Source organism: Melanostigma gelatinosum, assembly GCF_949748355.1.
Source record: "Melanostigma gelatinosum genome assembly, chromosome: 3".
Classification (NCBI taxonomy): domain Eukaryota; kingdom Metazoa; phylum Chordata; class Actinopteri; order Perciformes; family Zoarcidae; genus Melanostigma; species Melanostigma gelatinosum.
The window spans coordinates 24,306,665-24,333,480 of record NC_136636.1 but is presented as its reverse complement, the minus strand read 5'-3'; the positions used below and the strand labels follow the sequence as shown (position 1 = coordinate 24,333,480).

General features: G+C 41.9%; 1 protein-coding gene across 1 annotated transcript; it reads left to right on the top strand.

Annotated features, from left to right (window-relative positions):
• Window positions 1-458: 458 nt before the first annotated feature.
• LOC306797383 (scavenger receptor cysteine-rich domain-containing protein DMBT1-like) lies at window positions 459-26,615 on the top strand (the record flags this gene model as incomplete). Its single annotated transcript, XM_079296723.1, has 5 exons — window positions 459-624; window positions 2,433-2,600; window positions 14,399-14,566; window positions 24,737-24,904; window positions 26,605-26,615. The coding sequence occupies 5 exons, from the start codon at window positions 459-461 to the stop codon at window positions 26,613-26,615; spliced, it is 681 nt and encodes a 226-aa protein (XP_079152849.1).
• Between the last annotated feature and the right edge of the window lie 201 nt (window positions 26,616-26,816).

Sequence of the window (26,816 nt, the reverse complement as noted above, 5' to 3'; positions counted from 1 at the left end):
GCTTTTTTTCCAGGGAACCAGTCAGAGGCTAACTTCCGGGTTGGCCTACAAAAATATGTCATCCTCGCGGCACTCTAGATATCTCTATCATCCTGACCAAGAACCTGTGAATTAACTCCCAATGTACCCAGATCCATCTGTCAAAGTTTATACTTTGTTTTCTTTCATTCTTTTTATCTCAAACTCTTTTACTTTACACCTAATTTACATCCATTGTATGACATATTGCCTATCGTAGAACCACACATTTTCCAGATAATTTCTCATATTTGCCTCAGAAGAATCATGTGAACTGAGAGTATATGTAAAGAGTTCATAATAAAGATGATAAAAACAATCATAATAATGAAGAAGCTAAATGATTAGATAAAGTACAGTTACATTGAAGAGATGGGGCTTTTGCGCAATACTGCTGTTGCCATATGTTGACAGATATTTTGCTTTCACTTCAACTAGATATGACCACAGTGAGACTGGTCAACTCTGACAGCAGCTGCTCTGGCAGAGTGGAGATCTTCCACAACAGCACTTGGGGGACGGTGTGTGACGACAGTTGGGATGTGAATGACGCTCAGGTGGTGTGTCAACAGCTGGGCTGTGGCAGGGCTCTGTCGGCACCAAGACGTGCACATTTTGGACAAGGAAGTGGACCAATCTGGCTGGATGACCTTCAGTGTTCAGGAACTGAGTCATCACTAAAATACTGTAGACACAGAGGATTAGGAACCCACAACTGTCGCCATTCTGAGGATGCTGGTGCCATCTGTGAAGGTAACTTTGTCCATGTAAATTTAAAAAAGAATTCTGCACAGTTATAACTAGAGAATTTTGAAAAGACATTGTTCTATTTCACAAACAATACTGCAATAAAGTGCTGCTGGAAATGGTCCTAAAACCATCTTTGAGTTGAATATTTAGATTAATGGAAGTCAATGGGATTTTTGACTGAATTTTGTTAGGATGCCTGAAATAAGGTCTGGTTAATACGAGATTAAGAGATTTAATAATGTTGTTCAATGACATAAAATTCATCAGTAAATATCCCACTTGTGAAATTTGAAGTTTTAAAGTTTGTTAAAAAAAGATGGTTGCTAACAAGTGCCTAAATCAGACTAACTAACATCATGATGCTGAACTATAGTCTGCCTTTAGGTCGGTGGTGGTGGCGGCGTGAAGTCATGAGACTGTGCTGTAGTTGGTTTGTTGTCTTAACGTCATCTCTTTACTTATGCTGATTGCGTCTATGATTTCAATAATGATAAAAGTGGTCTTAATTTGTGAAGATGAGCTTAGGAAACAAAATGTGTTGGTACCATGACCTAGTTTAGCCAACGATTTTATTTTGGAAATTATCCAAAATCCCATTGGCTTTTTGTCGAGGGAACCAGTAAGAGGCTAACTTCCAGGTTGGCCTACAAAAATGTCATCCCTGCAGCACTCTAGATCACTTATTCTCAACTGGTGGGTCGCAACCCAAAAGTGGGTCGCGGACCCGGTTTCAGTGGGTCGCGGCCTTCGCCTGACAAAAAAAGTGATTTAATTTTGAAGGGGAATTTTTTTTTTAAGCAGCGGAATTATTCCAGCATTTACGGCTCTTGTTCAGCGGTGCAGGAAACGCACCGATCAATGCGCAGCTCATCCAATCAAATATGGGCATTCTGAAGAGTTTCTTGACTGGAGTGAGATGTACACACACCCTGACACACTGGGAGAGAGAGAGGGAGAGCGCGCGCAGAGCAGGACTGTCTAAGTCAAATCATAGAATGATCTCCAAAAGAGGGAAATGTCCAGAGAGACCAGAGTCATTAGACTCTGACTGGACAGACTCATAGAGGTGAATTCTTCAAACACTAATTTCTCTTTTTAGAAGATGAGAAAAATATAAAGTTGTGGCTTTTTCACTTCACGCTGAATGAACTGAATTGAAAGCTGCAGATCATTTCAGTGAAAATTACTACTCTAAATTGAATCTGTTACGTAATTTATTTTTCAGTCCAGTCGTTATTTATTGTTAAATTATATAAAATTTATACTCGTGGGTCGCGGCTTGTAATTAAGGGGTGATGGTGGGTCCCGCAGCCAGACCAGTTGAGAACCACTGCTATAGATATCTCCAGCTTCCTGTCCGTTAACCTGTGTATCAACTCCCAATGTACCCAGAACCATCTGTCACATTTTATACCGAGTTTTGTGACATTTTATCTTTGAATCTCTTATTCCTTTTACCCCAAATTTGCATCTATTTCATAGAACCACACATTTTCTATTTAAGTTCTCATCATTTCCTCAGAAGAATCATGAGTGAAGTGAGTATATGTAAGAGTTCATGATGATGCTAAATGATCAAGTGCCGTTACATTGAAGAGATGGCTTTTTGGCAATACTAATGTTGCCATGTGAGTTGACAGATATTTTGTGTTCACTTCAACCAGATATGACCGCAGTGAGACTGGTCAACTCTAACAGCAGCTGCTCTGGCAGAGTGGAGATCTTCCACAACGGCAATTGGGGAACGGTGTGTGACGACGACTGGGATTGGAATGACGCTCAGGTGGTGTGTCAACAGCTGGGCTGTGGCAGAGCTCTGTCGGCACCAGGAAGTGCACATTTTGGACAAGGAAGTGGACCAATCTGGCTGGCTGACCTTCAGTGTTCAGGGAATGAGTCTTCACTAACAGACTGTACACACAGAGGATTAGGAACCCACAACTGTGGTCATTCTGAGGATGCTGGTGTCGTCTGTGAAGGTAACTTTGTACATCTCCAAATTTCTTCTTTTTTTCTGAACAAATATTACTGGAGAATTTAAAAAGGAAAAAAAAGACATTGTTGTTCAATTTCACGCAATAAAGTGCTGCTGTAAATAGTCCTAAAACCAGTGGCAGGCCATGCATTTTGTACTTTGGCCATCAGTGCTGTCCTACTACAGTTGAACCACCTCCTAATAACCTCACTATTACGCCTCATGACGGGATGCTTCGTCATTAACGGGCAATGCATTTAGTCAAAATCAATGTAATTAACACCATGACGAGAACGAACTCGCAAGAACCAGTCTCGTACATTTATTTGACCACAAAGCAGGTAGAATAACATAAAACTCAAATAACATGATACAACAGGCCTCTGCACATTCTGGCAAAATTACATTGCTAAAACACGAATTCTGTCACACACTCGAGGGCACGGGGCCATTCAAATATTATTCACAGCAGAGAACCATATTAACCATTTCATAAACAAATGTAAAACTGTAGTAACTATACTGCAGATGTAAAAAAAGCAGTTCACTTACCAAAGCTGCTGTTCACCATTTAAAGACAAAGTCCATCCTCTCTTTGATTACAAAGAGTTAAATGTCACGGTTGTACAGTACATCGATGTAGTTCAGTTCCAGCAAGAGGTCCGTCTCTATTCAGGGACGCCAGAGATGACAGTCGAGCCTCCGCAGTTGTACTTCTTGAATAAGTTTTTATTTATTTTTCAATGTCAAACTCTCTTACTTTACACCTAATTTACATCTATTGTATGAAATATTGCATATCACAGAACCTCTCATTTTCCAGATAATTTCTTATCTTTACCACAGAAGAATCATGTGTGAACGTAACATGTGTATGATATGTTAGACTTCATCATATTAATAATAAAGAAGCTAAATGATTAAATCAAGTTCAGTTACATTGATGAGATGGGGCTTTTGCTCAATACTGCTGTTGCCATATGTTGAGAGATTTTTGTTTTTCAATTTAACCAGATATGACCGCAGTGAGACTGGTCAACTCTAACAGCAGCTGCTCTGGCAGAGTGGAGATCTTCCACAACGGCAATTGGGGGACGGTGTGTGACGACGTTTGGGATTTGAATGATGCTCAGGTGGTGTGTCAACAGCTGGGCTGTGGCAGAGCTCTGTCGGCACCAAGAAGTGCACATTTTGGACAAGGAAGTGGACCAATCTGGCTGGATGACCTTCAGTGTTCAGGAATTGAGTCATCACTAACACACTGTACACACAGAGGATTAGGAACCCACAACTGTGTTCATTCTGAGGATGCTGGTGTCATCTGTGAAGGTAACTTTATATAGCTACACTTTTTTTTCTGCATAAATAAAACTGGAGGATGACTAAAACATGGTTATTAATTTAACCTTGCAGGTTTCCAGTAGGACGTCTGTTAACACAGACCATTGGACCAAAAACCTGTGAGTACGAAATATAACCAGGTATCAGAGCTGACATCTCGGCACAGTGAACTGTTCTGAATTTATAACCATGTTTCTTTTCGTCTTGATCTTTAGGCGAGGACTGACCGAATGCTGCTAATATGTATTTAAATATATACAAAATGACATCAAGAAAATAAAATCTATATTCACACACTTGTATTTCATTCAACCATTTCTACTATGCTCGAAATCAACATATTTGATATCATTACTTTATATCTAAGCTGTTTTAGCTGTTCTGCAACCCTGCAAAATGAACCCGCGTTTAATGTGGGGTACATGGAGACAAGACTATCGCACATGCTCAAACTAGCCCCAACTTAGGTGAGAGGGACTAGCACAGGCTAACTAACATGCTAAAAATTACACACGTCCTTCAGTAACATTTAACCAAACAGATTTAGCATGAAACGACTCATTCAAACCTACCGATTTTGATGTCCAGGAGCCGGAAATTCTAGGAAATGCTATCTTATTAGTGTCGCTAGCACTACACGATCGGTCTTAATAAAATACTTAACCACTAAACTACAACATGAAACGCAGGGTCGTCCTGGAGGACCATGTGCACAGGTAGGTCGGTACAGGTCCTTGTAACCGTACAGCAGTGGTGGGCCTGCAAGGCCTTCTCTGCTGGCCTAAACAGAATCACGATGTTATATCTATTTTATAATTAATTTTTCTAAAATACTCATTTATAAAAAAAATTTCCCCAGTTGCTCTGCTTCCAGTGCAGCTTGTTTTAAGTAGAGCTTTTATCCAATCAGATTTCACCTCTGTCTCTAGGTTAGAAGAGATGCCCCAGGCCTGCACACTCAGGAGTGCATCCCTGTGCAGGTTAAGTGAATGGGGACGATATTGTTGATTGTCATAGTGTTCAACCAATCAGATCTTTAGTTTGACATGTTGGGCGTATTCTTTGAGTGTCAGCGCCTGCTCGCCAGCCTACAATGAATGAATTTTATTTATATTGCGCTTTTCACAGACATATCACAAAGTGCTTAACAGAGCAGACATTTAAATGACATTTTAATGATTTCAGCATTAAGTGCAGCTCAGTTTCCATGTGCAGCTCTGCCGCGAGGTGCAGAGTGTGCTGTGATTGGTCAGTGGGCGAGCATGTGACCATCGTGAAACGAAACTTAACAGCAGAGGGTAGTGAATCACATCACGTGATGCAGCTCAGCCAATCAAATATGGGCATTCTGACTGAGCGAAATGTCTCTCTTAGACTCCTCTTGTATCTTGTCCTTGGCAGTAGGGACAGACGGGTGACGCAGGGAGAAAAACAGGTTTGAGGTAAACAGTTTTACCCCTGACTTGTTCAGGCAAATTCCATGCGCTGCAAAAAGATGTCTGCGCTCCCAGAAAAGGTAGAAATTGTTGATAAAATGTACTGAATGGTCAGCACATGCAGTTGACAGCCATCTGTTCAGTGCAAACAGCCTGCTGAATCCTCCATCTCCTCCTCTGACTGGTGGAAGAGGGCCACTGATAAACACCTCAGCCTTGACAGAGCTGACTGTGTTTAACAGATCAATAAAGTCTCGCTTCAGAACTTCAGACTGTTGTTTCACAATATCACAGCTTCCTGTATGCACGATGATGTTTTTAGCTGTGGGATAGTCGATGTTTTTAGCTGTGGGATAGTCAGCCACGATGTCCAGGAATTTGTCTCTCATGTCAGAGACCATATCTTTCGGAAAGCAGAGTATTTTGGTGTTCTTGCTGCACAGTTTTCTGACATCTTTTACAGCATAGTCACCAACAATCAGAGTCTCAGCCCCAGTCACTAGCTTTGCCTGCGGCCTTTTCTCACATTTACTCTCAGTTCTTACCCTGCTTTGAGTAGATGGCTGCTTATCCAGGTCATCAGATGGAGATTTATGATCCTGCGACAATGGAGCAAATCTGTTTTGAAGTTATAGGCTTGGTTGTTGTGGCGGTATTTTGCAGGTTTTACTTTCCTTAGCTGTCCTTGGCTTTGTCCGTCTGGGTGCAGGGGTTGAGGAGGAGTTCTGCCCGTGTGCTAGTGCAGGCCAGTCAGTCGCATAAGATTCATTATCTGCTCTCTCCTCCTGTTTCTTGGTAGGCCTGGTTATGCTAGTTAGCAGTGTCTTAGCTTGCATTTGTCCAGTGTTTTGAGTCCATGGTAGAGTGGTATCATTCTCACACAGTCCATTTACTTCCGCGTTTACGTCTAGTCGGTAGATTTTTGTTTCCAAGACTGCAATCTTCTGTAGGAGTTTGTAGTAGTCATCCATGGAGAAGGGTGGCATCTTGCTGCTACTTAGCTTTAACTTAGCTGCTAGTTAGCATGAGCCAACAATCCAAATAGCTCAACGACTTTCTGGATTTGTCTTCACTCAAACGTTGAAGAGTGATATATGTGATCTATCTGGCAAGATATATGTGATATATCTGGCAAATTGAAACAAGAAAATGCAAGCAGAGGCAAGAGCAAGCAGCAAAGCGACTGCACTTGTTATGAATGAAGATCGAGTGAACAGACTGAGATCGAGGCGTTTAGCTCAATTCAAGCAATAACATTTATTTGTGACAGAAGTATTATGTCCAGCAGTTAAACGTGCACGGACCAAAAGGCAAAAGTGAAACCTAAGAGCGCTTATACAGAGTAAGCAGGCGTGTCCATTCTGGTTCTCCTTGTGGAGCCATTGGTCAAAATCAAAGCAGAGGCGGATTTGTTTTTAGCATTCAAATGGCCTGATGGAGCACTGGGCAACGTCACCCACAATGGCTCATGTCCGGAACCCGCCTTCTCTGGAACGTCAGTGTGTGTGAAATGTTGATGTCCAGCATATTGTTAACACTTAAGGTGCAGAAAAAGGGTGCAGTTCTAAACTATTTCGAAGTCTCTGTGTGAATAGATAAAAAGAGCTCTTCTCCTACTCTAAGATGGCAGTTTCTGCCCTAATCTGGTGGTTTAAGCAAGCGTTACTTTCAGGGCCACTGTATCTGTTTCTATCGTACGAACGGGTGACGGAATGCCCCATTCTGCGTTTTTGACCTACTTACAGTGACCTCACAACTCCACAATATAAGCTTTACAAGTATAGCGCATATTATTTAACAGTGAATGAATATATTTTATTTACACACTCTCTCATCAAGGTCGTAGAGTCATAAGACGATTTCTTTGGGCCGTGATTTGTCATTAAGGAGTGATGGTGGGTCCCACAGACAGACCAGCCGAGAACCATTGTCCTCCACGCAATCCGACCGAAAAGGCCCAGACCAGAGGTTTGAACACGGGCGCCTGAAGACGCTCGCACGCCTCGGAGGATTGGATCCCCCGCTCGGCTATAGACGAGACTGTTTACTAGTTTCTTCGTGGAGAAAAGGGTACCGTTGGAAAAGCTGGTGTCGGTGATTACAGACGGGGCTCCCGCGATGACGGGCCGGCATGCAGGCTTCATTGCGCAATGCAAAGGTGACCCAGACTTCGCACAATTTCTACATTACCACTGGATCATTCACCAGCAGGCGCCATGTGCAAAAGTAACCGACTTTAATCATGTGATGATACAAACATATCAGAGATGTGATACCTCTGACTTACAAATGTTGAAACAGATTAACAGAAATAAAAGTTGCATGTTTAAATATGTATGTGTAGCTATACCATCATTGTTGTGGAAATCATTATTAACTGACATGTGATCAAACAGTCTCTTAACATATATTATTGTTATTAAGGTGATCTGTGCAACTTTGTTATTCAGGAAGTTTGTATCAAATAAGTAGCCCTTCGTACTACTCGGTACCCTTGCAGTAGCTCTCAGTTTAAAAAAGGTTGGTGACCCCTGGTCTATTGCATCCATGGGTACTTCTCAAGTCTCTTAATTGCATCCCCGTTTCCCTCACTTGCGTCCTTTCCTTGCGTCTTAGTCCCTCCCACCAGGGATGCATGGAGGAAACTATGCAAGGAGAGAGGAACGAGGAAATATGTTTTAAAATACATGAGACGTCCTTTCCTCAGTTGCGTCACGTGAAGCGACGTCTGTTTCTGATGACGGTGGCTGATGATCACAGCTGGATCAGCTGTCAGTCGGCTTTAACAGCTGGAGAGACTTTTGAGAAGTTTGTGTCTGTTCACGTGATCACTGTACTTAATAATACTAATAACTAATAAAGACACACAGTTATCATCAGTGTAGAGGTGTTTTCTCTCTGTAGTCTGTTAACAAACTGTGTCCTGTGTTCTGTTTATAAGCGCAGGATCGATTTCTACGGCGGAATGCGATCGTCCTATTTATGAATTATTTGCATCTGTACATTTTGAAATTGTGACTGTGGCGTCATCATTAAATAACCCAGAATATGATTATTGTTTCTCTTAAATTATAAAACTAGTCAAACACTCAGGAATGATGTAAAAAGTGTTTCATCTCTCCAGCTCTCTCTGACTTTAATTGTTTCCATAATAAAGGTTATTGAGGGAAATATCAGATCATGAAAACACAAATCTTTCTAATAAATTAAGAAAGTTGTTTGTGGTTCTTTTGTTGTTCAGACTACAATGAACATTTATTTAAATCAGATGTTGAACCAGAGAACAAATCAAATATAAAGCTTGAGTTTATTCTGTGATCTGTCTTCACTCTGGTGTTAAACTCAGTCAGTCAGTCCGATCGGCTGCAGCGTCCAATCACATAACTGATGAACAATGAGGGGGCGTGTCGACTGTTAAAAGACTTCCTGGAAGTCTGTTCTCGTGGTTCCTCGCTCATGGCTCCTCCAAGGTCCCTCCATCCTCGATCCTCGCTCCTCAAGCTACATTAGAGCTTTGGGACGGCCGTCAATATCGCAGCGCAGAAACAACTTCCGGTTCAAGCGAGGATCGAGGAGCGAGGAAATGACAATTAAGAGACTTGAGAAGTACCCCATAGGTATGGCCAAATCCCAATGTCCCCCCTTACGGACTCACGGACTTTGAGGCGCGCTCCCGTGAAGTCCGTGAGGGTTTAGGGATGTCCCACTGTCAAATCGTCAACTGTTTGAGGGCTCTCTTGCAGACATCTTGAGCCCTTTATGAACCCTTTCCGTAAGTCAGCATGGTATGCTGACTTAGCCTCAGTGAATTACCCACAAATCATTGCAATGTGACATTAAACACGGGGTAACCAGTGGACGCATGGAGACGTAAAAAAAATAAGAAGAGAAAACAAGGACGGCTCACGTGTGTTCAGCCTGTCATATTCAATTTACTCAAACATCAAGGGTTAAAGATGGAACAAAAAATAAACATGAAATCAGAGAATATTTATTTATTTCTTCATCAAATATTTGATTTTGTCATTGAAGCTGTTTTGACTAAATGAGTAAATGCTTATATAAAATGACCTCTCACTTGTGAGGAGAGTCTGAAAGACTTTCAAATCAGGGAGTACAAAGTATAAAATAATACACACAATTATACATCATATTTTTTGTCGTCATGGTAACGTGATATGTTGAAGCAAAGTGTTGTCCCATTCCTATTTACACCATTTCAAGCCCTCACAGTCTCTCACACTCAACCACTTTCCAGGTGACGTCAGTAAGTTCTTGAGGGTTCAGGGTTTGAGGGTTTAGGGGGGACATTGGGATTTGGCCTATATCCCAAAGCCCTTAATCGCATCCCCGTTCTTCTTCTTCTTTTAAGTTTTATGGAGGATTGTGTAGGAAATTTAGGTTTAGAAGTGTGCTTTAAGAATTTATAATTAGAAGTGTTTTAGGATTCATAATTAGAGGGGTGTTTTAAGATTTATTGTTCGAAGTGTTTCTTAATTGAATTTGTAGCACCTTTAGAGGTGGCTAGTAAAATGTTAGCAAGTACTTGGGACGTACCAATTATGCTTGGAAAACTTGTGAAGTTTTTGCCAAAAGTTGCAAATCCTTATCTTTATATAGTATGTTTACCATAGAAGTGTTAAGCCATAAAAGACAGTCATTGAACGTATAAAACTGTGAAGAATAGCCAAGGGTCAGACAGGGATTTCCAGACAAGCATTTACAGGAACGAGGCATCACACCCGCGCGAGGGTCCTCCGGCTGGCTGACGCGAGAAGGAGGAGCCAGCTGGATTTAGCCAATAGAAACTAAGACAGGCATTATTGGAGGGTTTTTCGAACTATGAAAAGAAAGGCAGAGGAAGAATTCTTTCTCTTTGCTCCCGTTTCATCTTGTGGGTCATTACGCTTTCAGGGTGAGGCGCGGGTGAATGCTTTTCCGCGCGGATCATATTTCTATATTTTCCCTAAATAATGTACTTCACTTTGCAATTGTTTTAGCTTCTGTAGTATTAAATACTTTTGATTACAATTGAGACCGGCTGACTTTTTGGCAGAGGCTGGATCACATGCGGTCTCCCCCACAGTTGCGAGAGGTTCATGAACCTAACAATGGCATCCAGTGAAAGGTGCATTCCCGCCACCTACTGTATTGGAGTGTGGACAAGAGTAACCTATCCCCTTAAAAAACATTTCCTGCCCACAAGGTTAATGCATCTTTTAGGTTTAGTTCCTCAACTCCCAGCTTCCTCTTCAACCTGTCTCGCTCAAGTGTGAATTTCTGGCAATGACAAATGATGTGGTCTACAGATTCTGGTATCTGGCAGTGCTCACATAGTCCTGTTCGGTGTTTATTTATTAGTTGCATTGTTTTGTTCAGCCTTGTGTGCCCAATCATCAGTCTCGTTAATATGTATTCTTCTGTGGTGCTTCTTCTGGATGGCCTCCCTTTGCCAACTTCTCTCTGAACAGCATAAAGATGTCTTCCTGTTTCTCCTACATCCAGGGGCGGACTGGCCATCGGGGATACCGGGGGAATCCCCGGTAGGCCGACGGGGTTTGGGCCGGTCTCTGACATCGCCGGCCCCGACTATATTATATGCTTCACAGAACACGTTCAATTGACTCTAATACCGAAAGTCAATAATCAGTGAAAACTGCATCAACAGTATAAACTGACATTATACTACTCCTTGCGATCCGAGGACGCCATAGCACGGCTGGACACTACGGTGCTTTTAAAAACTTTTCTCCATAACCGCGGTCTGCGCCGTGCGCTCGTGCCGGGCGACGGTCGGGGCGGGGCCGCGGAGGTGCGAATGGCCGCCATAGACCGGCGAAATACAGGGGCGGCTCGACTGTCACGGCGTCCATGAATCGAGAAGGACTTCTTACTGGAACTGAAACGATGTACTGGGATTAAATTCTTTGTCAACAAAGAATTTGGTAAGTGACAAACTGCGTTTGTTTTTTTACATCTGCAGTAACGTTTTTATGAATAATATTTGATGGCTCGTGCTCTTGTGTGGTGGAATGCGTGGATCCGCTGCAGGTCTGCTGGATTGATGTGCTTTGTTGTCATATGAATATATGTGACTGGTTCTTATGACTTTGTGGCTGTCATTGTGTTAATTACGTTGATTTGACTATGCGAGTTACAAAGCGAGCTCAAACGTCTGGCACGACAGTGGGATAGGCTGAAGGCATCAGTATTTGAGGAGTACACAACCAAGACAACAGAACCCGGGCCGGAGGATGCTGAAGATGAGGCTGAAGATGAGGCAGAGATGGTTTACAAAAAGTGCTCATCTTGCAAGGACTGTCCAATCTGTTGCTACCGAGTTCTGAAGCAGTACAACCTCCTGACAGATGCATACCACATCATAGGCCTTGCATACAGGTTCCTGATTATCCTCTCTGTCACACAGGTAGCATGCGAGCGAAGCTTTTCGACGCTGAAATATATCAAAAACAGGCTCAGGAGCTCGCTCTCTCAACAGCACCTGGAGGCTTTTATGTTGATGGCTACTCAGACAGATGTTTTGCAGATGCTGGACAGTGAGAAAATCATAGACGGTGTTGCAGAAAAGAGTGAGCTGCTGCAAAAACCGTGCATTGAGTGGGCAGCGCGCCGTGTATTGAGTGGGCCGGTCTGACAGTAACTCCCGGGCCACTTTTTCCCCCCATTCCGCCCCTGCCTACATCCCAACTGTGCTGCCATTCCTTACTAATGTTTCTTTTGATTGTTGATTTAGCTTCTGCTTTGCTGAGTAAAATGTCTGTCTTGTTTTTGTTAATTTATCTGCTCTTTCGTTTCCTTTTACCCCTCTATGTGCTGGTACCCACATAAATTATACAAAAATACCCATATTCTTAAGTCAGAACAGTGTTTCGTATTTTTCATAAATTAAATCCTGCCTGCTATGGGAGGTGAATGATTGTAATGAGGATAATACTGAACAGAAATCTGAACAGACAATGACCTTTTCGATCCGAACCTCCTCTACCCACTGCAGTGCTGTTAAAATGACCAACGTCTCAACTGTATAAACAGACAGATGATCTGATGTTCTCCCTTTGACTTCATATTGCAAGGTTGGTATGGTGACCGCCAAACCAGTTCTACCTGTATTAGGATCTTTAGATCCATCTGTGCATGCTGGAGTAAATTACTGATATGTTGTCAGTCGGCTTTAACAGCTGGAGAGACTTTTGAGAAGTTTGTGTCTGTGCACATGATCACTGTACTTAATAATAACAACTAATAATACGAATAACTATTAAAGACACACAGTAATCATCACTGTACTTAATAATAGTAACTAATAATACTAGCACAGACACAAACTTCTCAAAAGTCTCTCCAGCTGTTAAGGCCGACTGTGATCAGAGCCGTCATCAGAAACAGACGTCGCTTCACGTGATGCAACTGAGGAAAGGAAGTTTCATGTATCTTAAAACATATTTCCTCGTTTCCGCTCTCCTTGCATGGTTTCAAAGGACACAAGTGAGGGAAACGGGGATGCGATTAAGAGCTGTGGGATGTACCCATGGATGAAATAGACCCTTATCACCCCCGCCATTTTGACATATAATTGCAGAGTGAACACAGGTGTGATTAAAATAAATGGCTCTGTTACATTTAGGTGGCTGGGGCCCTGGTATTGTGCATGCTGGCTCACTGGAATGAATTTGAAACTAAATAGAATGGGACCTTCATCAGTTTGATCAATCACACCTGTGTTTACCCTGCAATTATGCGCCAGATTGGCTGCTGCGAAAAGTGCATATAAAGAGACTTGGGATGTACCCTGCGTTAGGACTGGAGTCAATCATTTAGCAAGCCAGAAGAGTCGGCTTTGATGCAGTTTGGCAAAGTGCCTCTTTTGTCCGATTCAGCAAGTGTGGGTCCTATCTCCTGTATGTGGCCCGTGATGAGGGGGACTCGTGGAATGCTGTTGCTCCTGCTAATTCAGACATTAACAGGATGGACAGGTAAAGTAATTGATGTATCATCAGGTTTAAGCTTAAATTCTTCTTTACATGAAGCTGCACTAATTGATGTTTCATATTCACAATGGATCAAATAATTTCTTGTAATGTGAAGGGAGTTGCAGAGAGTATGGAAACCACAGAGAATTAGTTTTCAGTGGCAAAGTTCTGATCAACCCACTGTACACTACCTGCCCAGCACCAAAGAGCAGGCAGAAAAAGTTAGCAATGATGCGCTCTTCTCACAGCAGCCATTTTAACATATCATTGCAGGGTAAACCCAGGTACAATTGCTAACATTGATTACGGCCCCGTTTCATTTAGGTGGGCCATGGCCCTGGTATTGTGGATGCTGGCTCACTGGAATGACTGTGACAAATGGACTGGGCCCACAATTAACTTTATTGTCACCTGTGTCAAAATGGCGTCTTGTTCTATGACATAAAATATGTCTGTGAATAACTCACTTGTGAAATTTGAAGGTTTTAAGTTTCTGAAAAATGATTGTTGCTAACAAGTGCCTAAATGAGACGAATGAACATCAACATGCTAAACTATAGTCTGCCTTTAGCGTAGTGGTGGTGGCGTAAAGACAGTGGTAGTTTGTTTATATCAAACTCTTTCACTTTAACCCTCGCGTTACATCCATTGTATGAAATATTGCACATCATAGAACCCCACATTTTCCAGATAATTTCTCATCTTTACCTCAGAAGAATCATGTGTGAAGGGACAGTATGATATGTAAGAGTTCATAATAATAATAAAGCTAAATGATTAAATTAAGTTCAGTTACATTTAAGAGATGTGGCGTTTGCTCAATATTGCTGTAATTTGCAAGCAGTTGCCATGTGGGTTGACTGATATTTTGCTTTCACTTCAATCAGATATGACCGCAGTGAGACTGGTCAACTCTGACAGCAGCTGCTCTGGCAGAGTGGAGGTCTTCCACAACGGCAATTGGGGGACGGTGTGTGACGACAGTTGGGATTGGAATGATGCTCAGGTGGTGTGTCAACAGCTGGGCTGTGGCAGGGCTCTGTCAGCACCAGGAAGTGCACATTTTGGACAAGGAAGTGGACCAATCTGGCTGGATGACCTTCAGTGTTCAGGAACTGAGTCATCACTAACAGACTGTACACACAGAGGATTAGGAACCCACAATTGTCGTCATTCTGAGGATGCTGGTGTCATCTGTGAAGGTAACGTTGTACATCTACACATGCTTTTTTTTCTGCACAAATATAATTTTGAAAAAACATTAATTCCATTAAATTTCACAAACGATACAATAATATAGTTACAATGAAGTGCTGCTGGAAATGGCCCTAAAATGCAGCTGTGAGTTGAATTTTTACACTCGTGGAAGTCAATAGCAATTTTGACAAGGTTTTTGGTAAGACTCCTGAAATATTTACTGACAGAAAATATGTCAGTAAATATCCCACTTGTGAAATTTTAAGCTTCTGAAAAATGTTGGTTGCTAACAAGTGCCTAAATGAGGCTACTGAACATCATCGTGCTGAACTATAATCTTTAGCTCAGTGGTGGTGGCGTGAAGTCATGAGACAGTCGTGTAGTTTGTTTCGTCGTGACGTGACTTTTTTACTTCTGCGGGTTGCATCTATGATTTAAATGAAGTAGTGTTGATTTGGGAAGATGAACTTAATAAACAAAACATGTTTGTATCATAAACTGGTTTAGCCTCAGACTTTATTTCCTGTAATAATCTCAAATCCCATTGGCTTTTTCATAATCGGAACCATTATTGCCAAGTATGTTACACATACAAGGAATTTGACTTGGTGAATAGTGCATAACAATGACCACAGTGCAATAATCAAGGCATCATTTATAAATATATATTTCTATTTACACAAGGCGCTTAAAAGACTTCATGACCACAGAGGTCAGGGCGACAGGCCTGTAGTCATTTAGTCCTGTGAACCTTCGTGTTTTTGGGGGACGGGGATGATGGTGGCGCAATTGAAGATGTCTGTGAATACCGGAGACTGCTGATCAGCACACAGAGGATTAGGAACCCACAACTGTGGTCATTCTGAGGATGCTGGTGTCATCTGTGAAGGTAACTTTATATAGCTACACTTTTTTTTCTGCATAAATAAAACTGGAGGATGACTAAAACATGGTTATTAATTTAACCTTGCAGGTTTCCAGTAGGACGTCTGTTAACACAGACCATTGGACCAAAAACCTGTGAGTACGAAATATAACCAGGTATCAGAGCTGACGTCTCGGCACAGTGAACTGTTCTGAATTTATAACCATGTTTCTTTTCGTCTTGATCTTTAGGCGAGGACTGACCGAATGCTGCTAATATGTATTTAAATATATACAAAATGACATCAAGAAAATAAAATCTATATTCACACACTCGTATTTCATTCAACCATTTCTACTATGCTCGAAATCAACATATTTGATATCATTACTTTATATCTAAGCTGTTTTAGCTGTTCTGCAACCCTGCAAAATGAACCCGCGTTTAATGTGGGGTACATGGAGACAAGACTATCGCACATGCTCAAACTAGCCCCAACTTAGGTGAGAGGGACTAGCACAGGCTAACTAACATGCTAAAAATTACACACGTCCTTCAGTAACATTTAACCAAACAGATTTAGCATGAAACGACTCATTCAAACCTACCGATTTTGATGTCCAGGAGCCGGAAATTCTAGGAAATGCTATCTTATTAGTGTCGCTAGCACTACACGATCGGTCTTAATAAAATACTTAACCACTAAACTACAACATGAAACGCAGGGTCGTCCTGGAGGACCATGTGCACAGGTAGGTCGGTACAGGTCCTTGTAACCGTACAGCAGTGGTGGGCCTGCAAGGCCTTCTCTGCTGGCCTAAACAGAATCACGATGTTATATCTATTCTATAATTAATTTTTCTAAAATACTCATTTATAAAAAAAACGTCCCCAGTTGCTCTGCTTCCAGTGCAGCTTGTTTTAAGTAGAGCTTTTATCCAATCAGATTTCACCTCTGTGTCTCTAGGTTAGAAGAGATGCCCCAGGCCTGCACACTCAGGAGTGCATCCCTGTGCAGGTTAAGTGAATGGGGACGATATTGTTGATTGTCAGTGTTCAACCAATCAGATCTTTAGTTTGACATGTTGGGCGTATTCTTTGAGTGTCAGCGCCTGCTCGCCGGCCTACAATGAATGAATTTTATTTATATTGCGCTTTTCACAGACATAATATCACAAAGTGCTTAACAGAGCAGACATTTAAATGACATTTTAATGATGTCAGCATTAAGTGCAGCTCAGTTTCCATGTGCAGCTCTGCCGCGAGGTGCAGAGTGTGCTGTGATTGGTCAGTGGGCGAGCACGTGACCATCGTGAAACGAAACTTAACAGCAGAGGGTAGTGAATCACATCACGTGATGCAGCTCAGCCAATCAATATGGGCATTCTGACTGAGCGAAATGTCTCTTAGACTCCTCTTGTATCTTGTCCTTGGCAGTAGGGACAGACGGGTGACGCAGGGAGAAAAACAGGTTTGAGGTAAACAGTTTTACCCCTGACTTGTTCAGGCAAATTCCATGCGCTGCAAAAAGATGTCTGCGCTCCCAGAAAAGGTAGAAATTGTTGATAAAATGTACTGAATGGTCAGCACATGCAGTTGACAGCCATCTGTTCAGTGCAAACAGCCTGCTGAATCCTCCATCTCCTCCTCTGACTGGTGGAAGAGGGCCACTGATAAACACCTCAGCCTTGACAGAGCTGACTGTGTTTAACAGATCAATAAAGTCTCGCTTCAGAACTTCAGACTGTTGTTTCACAATATCACAGCTTCCTGTATGCACGATGATGTTTTTAGCTGTGGGATAGTCGATGTTTTTAGCTGTGGGATAGTCAGCCACGATGTCCAGGAATTTGTCTCTCATGTCAGAGACCATATCTTTCGGAAAGCAGAGTATTTTGGTGTTCTTGCTGCACAGTTTTCTGACATCTTTTACAGCATAGTCACCAACAATCAGAGTCTCAGGCCCAGTCACTAGCTTTGCCTGCGGCCTTTTCTCACATTTACTCTCAGTTCTTACCCTGCTTTGAGTAGATGGCTGCTTATCCAGGTCATCAGATGGAGATTTATGATCCTGCGACAATGGAGCAAATCTGTTTTGAAGTTATAGGCTTGGTTGTTGTGGCGGTATTTTGCAGGTTTTACTTTTTACTTTCCTTAGCTGTCCTTGGCTTTGTCCGTCTGGGTGCAGGGGTTGAGGAGGAGTTCTGCCCGTGTGCTAGTGCAGGCCAGTCAGTCGCATAAGATTCATTATCTGCTCTCTCCTCCTGTTTCTTGGTAGGCCTGGTTATGCTAGTTAGCTGTGTCTTAGCTTGCATTTGTCCAGTGTTTTGAGTCCATGGTAGAGTGGTATCATTCTCACACAGTCCATTTACTTCCGTGTTTACTTCTAGTCGGTAGATTTTTGTTTCCAAGACTGCAATCTTCTGTAGGAGTTTGTAGTAGTCATCCGTGGAGAAGGGAGGCATCTTGCTGCTACTTAGCTTTAACTTAGCTGCTAGTTAGCATGAGCCAACAATCCAAATAGCTCAACGACTTTCTGGATTTGTCTTCACTCAAACGTTGAAGAGTGATATATGTGATATATCTGGCAAGATATATGTGATATATCTGGCAAATTGAAACAAGAAAATGCGAGCAGAGGCAAGAGCAAGCAGCAAAGCGACTGCACTTGTTATGAATGAAGATCGAGTGAACAGACTGAGATCGAGGCGTTTAGCTCAATTCAAGCAATAACATTTATTTGTGACAGAAGTATTATGTCCAGCAGTTAAACGTGCACGGACCAAAAGGCAAAAGTGAAACCTAAGAGCGCTTATACAGAGTAAGCTGGCGTGTCCATTCTGGTTCTCCTTGTGGAGCCATTGGTCAAAATCAAAGCAGAGGCGGATTTGTTTTTAGCATTCAAATGGCCTGATGGAGCACTGGGCAACGTCACCCACAATGGCTCACGTCCGGAACCCGCCTTCTCTGGAATGTCAGTGTGTGTGAAATGTTGATGTCCAGCATATTGTTAACACTTAAGGTGCAGAAAAAGGGTGCAGTTCTAAACTATTTCGAAGTCTCTGTGTGAATAGATAAAAAGAGCTCTTCTCCTACTCTAAGATGGCAGTTTCTGCCCTAATCTGGTGGTTTAAGCAAGCGTTACTTTCAGGGCCACTGTATCTGTTTCTATCGTACGAACGGGTGACGGAATGCCCCATTCTGCGTTTTTGACCTACTTACAGTGACCTCACAACTCCACAATATAAGCTTTACAAGTATAGCGCATATTATTTAACAGTGAATGAATATATTTTATTTACACACTCTCTCATCAAGGTCGTAGAGTCATAAGACGATTTCTTTGGGCCGTGATTTGTCATTAAGGAGTGATGGTGGGTCCCACAGACAGACCAGCCGAGAACCATTGTCCTCCACGCAATCCGACCGAAAAGGCCCAGACCAGCGGTTTGAACACGGGCGCCTGAAGACGCTCGCACGCCTCGGAGGATTGGATCCCCCGCTCGGCTATAGACGAGACTGTTTACTAGTTTCTTCGTGGAGAAAAGGGTACCGTTGGAAAAGCTGGTGTCGGTGATTACAGACGGGGCTCCCGCGATGACGGGCCGGCATGCAGGCTTCATTGCGCAATGCAAAGGTGACCCAGACTTCGCACAATTTCTACATTACCACTGGATCATTCACCAGCAGGCGCCATGTGCAAAAGTAACCGACTTTAATCATGTGATGATACAAACATATCAGAGATGTGATACCTCTGACTTACAAATGTTGAAACAGATTAACAGAAATAAAAGTTGCATGTTTAAATATGTATGTGTAGCTATACCATCATTGTTGTGGAAATCATTATTAACTGACATGTGATCAAACAGTCTCTTAACATATATTATTGTTATTAAGGTGATCTGTGCAACTTTGTTATTCAGGAAGTTTGTATCAAATAAGTAGCCCTTCGTACCTTGCAGTAGCTCTCAGTTTAAAAAAGGTTGGTGACCCCTGGTCTATTGCATCCATGGGTACTTCTCAAGTCTCTTAATTGCATCCCCGTTTCCCTCACTTGCGTCCTTTCCTTGCGTCTTAGTCCCTCCCACCAGGGATGCATGGAGGAAACTATGCAAGGAGAGAGGAACGAGGAAATATGTTTTAAAATACATGAGACGTCCTTTCCTCAGTTGCGTCACGTGAAGCGACGTCTGTTTCTGATGACGGTGGCTGATGATCACAGCTGGATCAGCTGTCAGTCGGCTTTAACAGCTGGAGAGACTTTTGAGAAGTTTGTGTCTGTTCACGTGATCACTGTACTTAATAATACTAATAACTAATAAAGACACACAGTTATCATCAGTGTAGAGGTGTTTTCTCTCTGTAGTCTGTTAACAAACTGTGTCCTGTGTTCTGTTTATAAGCGCAGGATCGATTTCTACGGCGGAATGCGATCGTCCTATTTATGAATTATTTGCATCTGTACATTTTGAAATTGTGACTGTGGCGTCATCATTAAATAACCCAGAATATGATTATTGTTTCTCTTAAATTATAAAACTCGTCAAACACTCAGGAATGATGTAAAAAGTGTTTCATCTCTCCAGCTCTCTCTGACTTTAATTGTTTCCATAATAAAGGTTATTGAGGGAAATATCAGATCATGAAAACACAAATCTTTCTAATAAATTAAGAAAGTTGTTTGTGGTTCTTTTGTTGTTCAGACTACAATGAACATTTATTTAAATCAGATGTTGAACCAGAGAACAAATCAAATATAAAGCTTGAGTTTATTCTGTGATCTGTCTTCACTCTGGTGTTAAACTCAGTCAGTCAGGCCGATCGGCTGCAGCGTCCAATCACATAACTGATGAACAATGAGGGGGCGTGTCGGCTGTTAAAAAACTTCCTGGAAGTCTGTTTTCGTGGTTCCTCGCTCATGGCTCCTCCAAGGTCCCTCCATCCTCGATCCTCGCTCCTCAAGCTACATTAGAGCTTTGGGACGGCCGTCAATATCGCAGCACAGAAACAACTTCCGGTTCAAGCGAGGATCGAGGAGCGAGGAAATGACAATTAAGAGACTTGAGAAGTACCCCATAGGTATGGCCAAATCCCAATGTCCCCCCTTACGGACTCACGGACTTTGAGGCGCGCTCCCGTGAAGTCCGTGAGGGTTTAGGGATGTCCCACTGTCAAATCGTCAACTGTTTGAGGGCTCTCTTGCAGACATCTTGAGCCCTTTATGAACCCTTTCCGTAAGTCAGCATGGTATGCTGACTTAGCCTCAGTGAATTACCCACAAATCATTGCAATGTGACATTAAACACGGGGTAACCAGTGGACGCATGGAGACGTAAAAAAAATAAGAAGAGAAAACAAGGACGGCTCACGTGTGTTCAGCCTGTCATATTCAATTTACTCAAACATCAAGGGTTAAAGATGGAACAAAAAATAAACATGAAATCAGAGAATATTTATTTATTTCTTCATCAAATATTTGATTTTGTCATTGAAGCTGTTTTGACTAAATGAGTAAATGCTTATATAAAATGACCTCTCACTTGTGAGGAAAGAGTCTGAAAGACTTTCAAATCAGGGAGTACAAAGTATAAAATAATACACACAATTATACATCATATTTTTTGTCGTCATGGTAACGTGATATGTTGAAGCAAAGTGTTGTCCCATTCCTATTTACACCATTTCAAGCCCTCACAGTCTCTCACACTCAACCACTTTCCAGGTGACGTCAGTAAGTTCTTGAGGGTTCAGGGTTTGAGGGTTTAGGGGGGACATTGGGATTTGGCCTATATCCCAAAGCCCTTAATCACATCCCTGTTCTTCTTCTTCTTTTAAGTTTTATGGAGGATTGTGTAGGAAATTTAGGTTTAGAAGTGTGCTTTAAGAATTTATAATTAGAAGTGTTTTAGGATTCATAATTAGAGGGGTGTTTTAAGATTTATTGTTCGAAGTGTTTCTTAGTTGAATTTGTAGCACCTTTAGAGGTGGATAGTAAAATGTTAGCAAGTACTTGGGACGTACCAATTATGCTTGGAAAACTTGTGAAGTTTTTGCCAAAAGTTGCAAATCCTTATCTTTATATAGTATGTTTACCATAGAAGTGTTAAGCCATAAAAGACAGTCATTGAACGTATAAAACTGTGAAGAATAGCCAAGGGTCAGACAGGGATTTCCAGACAAGCATTTACAGGAACGAGGCGTCACACCCGCGCGAGGGTCCTCCGGCTGGCTGATGCGAGAAGGAGGAGCCAGCTGGATTTAGCCAATAGAAACTAAGACAGGCATTATTGGAGGGTTTTTCGATCTATGAAAAGAAAGGCAGAGGAAGAATTCTTTCTCTTTGCTCCCGTTTCATCTTGTGGGTCGTTACGCTTTCAGGGTGAGGCGCGGGTGAATGCTTTTCCGCGCGGATCATATTTCTATATTTTCCGTAAATAATGTACTTCACTTTGCAATTGTTTTAGCTTCTGTAGTATTAAATACTTTTGATTACAATTGAGACCGGCTGACTTTTTGGCAGAGGCTGGATCACATGCGGTCTCCCCCACAGTTGCGAGAGGTTCATGAACCTAACAATGGCATCCAGTGAAAGGTGCATTCCCGCCACCTACTGTATTGGAGTGTGGACAAGAGTAACCTATCCCCTTAAAAAACATTTCCTGCCCACAAGGTTAATGCATCTTTTAGGTTTAGTTCCTCAACTCCCAGCTTCCTCTTCAACCTGTCTCGCTCAAGTGTGAATTTCTGGCAATGACAAATGATGTGGTCTACAGATTCTGGTATCTGGCAGTGCTCACATAGTCCTGTTCGGTGTTTATTTATTAGTTGCATTGTTTTGTTCAGCCTTGTGTGCCCAATCGTCAGTCTGGTTCATATGTTTTCTTCTGTGGTGCTTCTTCTGGATGGCCTCCCTTTGCCAACTTCTCTCTGAACAGCATAAAGATGTCTTCCTGTTTCTCCTACATCCCAACTGTGCTGCCATTCCTTACTAATGTTTCTTTTGATTTATGATTTAGCTTCTGCTTTGCTGAGTAAAATGTGTCTTGTTTTTGTTAATTTATCTGCTCTTTCGTTTCCTTTTACCCCTCTATGTGCTGGTACCCACATAAATTATACAAAAATACCCATATTCTTAAGTCAGAACAGTGTTTCGTATTTTTCATAAATTAAATCCTGCCTGCTATGGGTTGTGAATGATTGTAATTAGGATAATACTGAACTGAAATCTGAACAGACAATGACCTTTTCGATCCGAACCTCCTCTACCCACTGCAGTGCTGTTAAAATGACCAACGTCTCAACTGTATAAACAGACAGATGATCTGATGTTCTCCCTTTGACTTCATATTGCAAGGTTGGTATGGTGACCGCCAAACCAGTTCTACCTGTATTAGGATCTTTAGATCCATCTGTGCATGCTGGAGTAAATTACTGATATGTTGTCAGTCGGCTTTAACAGCTGGAGAGACTTTTGAGAAGTTTGTGTCTGTGCACATGATCACTGTACTTAATAATAACAACTAATAATACGAATAACTATTAAAGACACACAGTAATCATCACTGTACTTAATAATAGTAACTAATAATACTAGCACAGACACAAACTTCTCAAAAGTCTCTCCAGCTGTTAAGGCCAACTGACAGCTGATCCAGCTGTGATCAGAGCCGTCATCAGAAACAGACGTCGCTTCACGTGATGCAACTGAGGAAAGGAATTTTCATGTATCTTAAAACATATTTCCTCGTTTCCTCTCTCCTCACATGGTTTCAAAGGACACAAGTGAGGGAAACGGGGATGCGATTAAGAGCTGTGGGATGTACCCATGGATGAAATAGACCCTTATCACCGCTGCCATTTTGACATGTAATTGCAGAGTGAACACAGGTGTGATTGAAAAAAATGGCTCTGTTCCATTTCGGTGGCTGGGGCCCTGGTATTGTGCATGCTGGCTCACTGGAATGAATTTGAAACTAAATAGAATGGGACCTTCATCAGTTTGATCAATCACACCTGTGTTTACCCTGCAATTATGCGCCAGATTGGCTGCTGCGAAAAGTGCATATAAAGAGACTTGGGATGTACCCTGCGTTAGGACTGGAGTCAATCATTTAGCAAGCCAGAAGAGTCGGCGTTGATGCAGTTTGGCAAAGTGCCTCTTTTGTCCGATTCAGCAAGTGTGGGTCCTATCTCCTGTATGTGGCCCGTGATGAGGGGGACTCGTGGAATGCTGTTGCTCCTGCTAATTCAGACATTAACAGGATGGACAGGTAAAGTAATTGATGTATCAGCAGGTTTAAGCTTAAATTCTTCTTTACATGAAGCTGCACTGATTGATGTTTCATATTCACAATGGATCAAATCATTTCTTGTAATGTGAAGGGAGTTGCAGAGAGGATGGAAACTTCAGAGAATTAGTTTTCAGTGGCAAAGTTCTGATCAACCCACTGTACACTACCTGCCCAGCACCAAAGAGCAGGCAGAAAAAGTTAGCAATGATGTGCTCTTCTCACAGCAGCCATTTCAACATATCATTGCAGGGTAAACCCAGGTACAATTGCTAACATTGATTATGGCCCTGTTTCATTTAGGTGGGCCATGGCCCTGGTGTTGTGGATGCTGGCTCACTGGAATGACTGTGACAAATGGAATGGGCGCACAATTAACTTTATTGTCACCCGTGTCAAAATGGCGTCTTGTTCTATGACATAAAATATGTCGGTGAATAACCCACTTGTGAAATTTGAAGGTTTTAACTGTCTGAAAAATGATTGTTGCTAACAAGTGCCTAAATGAGACGAATGAACATCAACATGCTAAACTATAGTCTGCCTTTAGCTTAGTGGTGGTGGCGTAAAGACAGTGGTAGTTTGTTTATATCAAACTCTTTCACTTTAACCCTCGTGTTACATCCATTGTATGAAATATTGCACATCATAGAACCCCACATTTTCCAGATAATTTCTCATCTTTACCTCAGAAGAATCATGTGTGAAGGGAGAGTATGATATGTAAGAGTTCATAATAATAATAATAAAGCTAAATGATTAAATTAAGTTAAGTTACATTTAAGAGATGTGGCGTTTGCTCAATATTGCTGTAATTTGCAAGCAGTTGCCATGTGGGTTGACTGATATTTTGCTTTCACTTCAATCAGATATGACCGCAGTGAGACTGGTCAACTCTGACAGCAGCTGCTCTGGCAGAGTGGAGATCTTCCACAACGGCAATTGGGGGACGGTGTGTGACGACAGTTGGGATTGGAATGACGCTCAGGTGGTGTGTCAACAGCTGGGCTGTGGCAGAGCTCTGTCGGCACCAGGAAGTGCACATTTTGGACAAGGAAGTGGACCAATCTGGCTGGATGACCTTCAGTGTTCAGGGAATGAGTCATCACTAACAGACTGTACACACAGAGGATTAGGAACCCACAACTGTGGTCATTCTGAGGATGCTGGTGTCGTCTGTGAAGGTAACTTTGTACATCTCCAAATTTCTTCTTTTTTTCTGAACAAATATTACTGGAGAATTTAAAAAGGAAAAAAAAGACATTGTTGTTCAATTTCACGCAATAAAGTGCTGCTGTAAATAGTCCTAAAACCAGTGGCAGGCCATGCATTTTGTACTTTGGCCATCAGTGCTGTCCTACTACAGTTGAACCACCTCCTAATAACCTCACTATTACGCCTCATGACGGGATGCTTCGTCATTAACGGGCAATGCATTTAGTCAAAATCAATGTAATTAACACCATGACGAGAACGAACTCGCAAGAACCAGTCTCGTACATTTATTTGACCACAAAGCAGGTAGAATAACATAAAACTCAAATAACATGATACAACAGGCCTCTGCACATTCTGGCAAAATTACATTGCTAAAACACGAATTCTGTCACACACTCAAGGGCACGGGGCCATTCAAATATTATTCACAGCAGAGAACCATATTAACCATTTCATAAACAAATGTAAAACTGTAGTAACTATACTGCAGATGTAAAAAAAAGCAGTTCACTTACCAAAGCTGCTGTTCACCATTTAAAGACAAAGTCCATCCTCTCTTTGATTACAAAGAGTTAAATGTCACGGTTGTACAGTACATCGATGTAGTTCAGTTCCAGCAAGAGGTCCGTCTCTATTCAGGGACGCCAGAGATGACAGTCGAGCCTCCCCAGTTGTACTTCTTGAATAAGTTTTTATTTATTTTTCAATGTCAAACTCTCTTACTTTACACCTAATTTACATCTATTGTATGAAATATTGCATATCACAGAACCTCTCATTTTCCAGATAATTTCTTATCTTTACCACAGAAGAATCATGTGTGAACGTAACATGTGTATGATATGTTAGACTTCATCATATTAATAATAAAGAAGCTAAATGATTAAATCAAGTTCAGTTACATTGATGAGATGGGGCTTTTGCTCAATACTGCTGTTGCCATATGTTGAGAGATTTTTGTTTTTCAATTTAACCAGATATGACCGCAGTGAGACTGGTCAACTCTAACAGCAGCTGCTCTGGCAGAGTGGAGATCTTCCACAACGGCAATTGGGGGACGGTGTGTGACGACGTTTGGGATTTGAATGATGCTCAGGTGGTGTGTCAACAGCTGGGCTGTGGCAGAGCTCTGTCGGCACCAAGAAGTGCACATTTTGGACAAGGAAGTGGACCAATCTGGCTGGATGACCTTCAGTGTTCAGGAATTGAGTCATCACTAACACACTGTACACACAGAGGATTAGGAACCCACAACTGTGTTCATTCTGAGGATGCTGGTGTCATCTGTGAAGGTAACTTTATATAGCTACACTTTTTTTTCTGCATAAATAAAACTGGAGGATGACTAAAACATGGTTATTAATTTAACCTTGCAGGTTTCCAGTAGGACGTCTGTTAACACAGACCATTGGACCAAAAACCTGTGAGTACGAAATATAACCAGGTATCAGAGCTGACATCTCGGCACAGTGAACTGTTCTGAATTTATAACCATGTTTCTTTTCGTCTTGATCTTTAGGCGAGGACTGACCGAATGCTGCTAATATGTATTTAAATATATACAAAATGACATCAAGAAAATAAAATCTATATTCACACACTTGTATTTCATTCAACCATTTCTACTATGCTCGAAATCAACATATTTGATATCATTACTTTATATCTAAGCTGTTTTAGCTGTTCTGCAACCCTGCAAAATGAACCCGCGTTTAATGTGGGGTACATGGA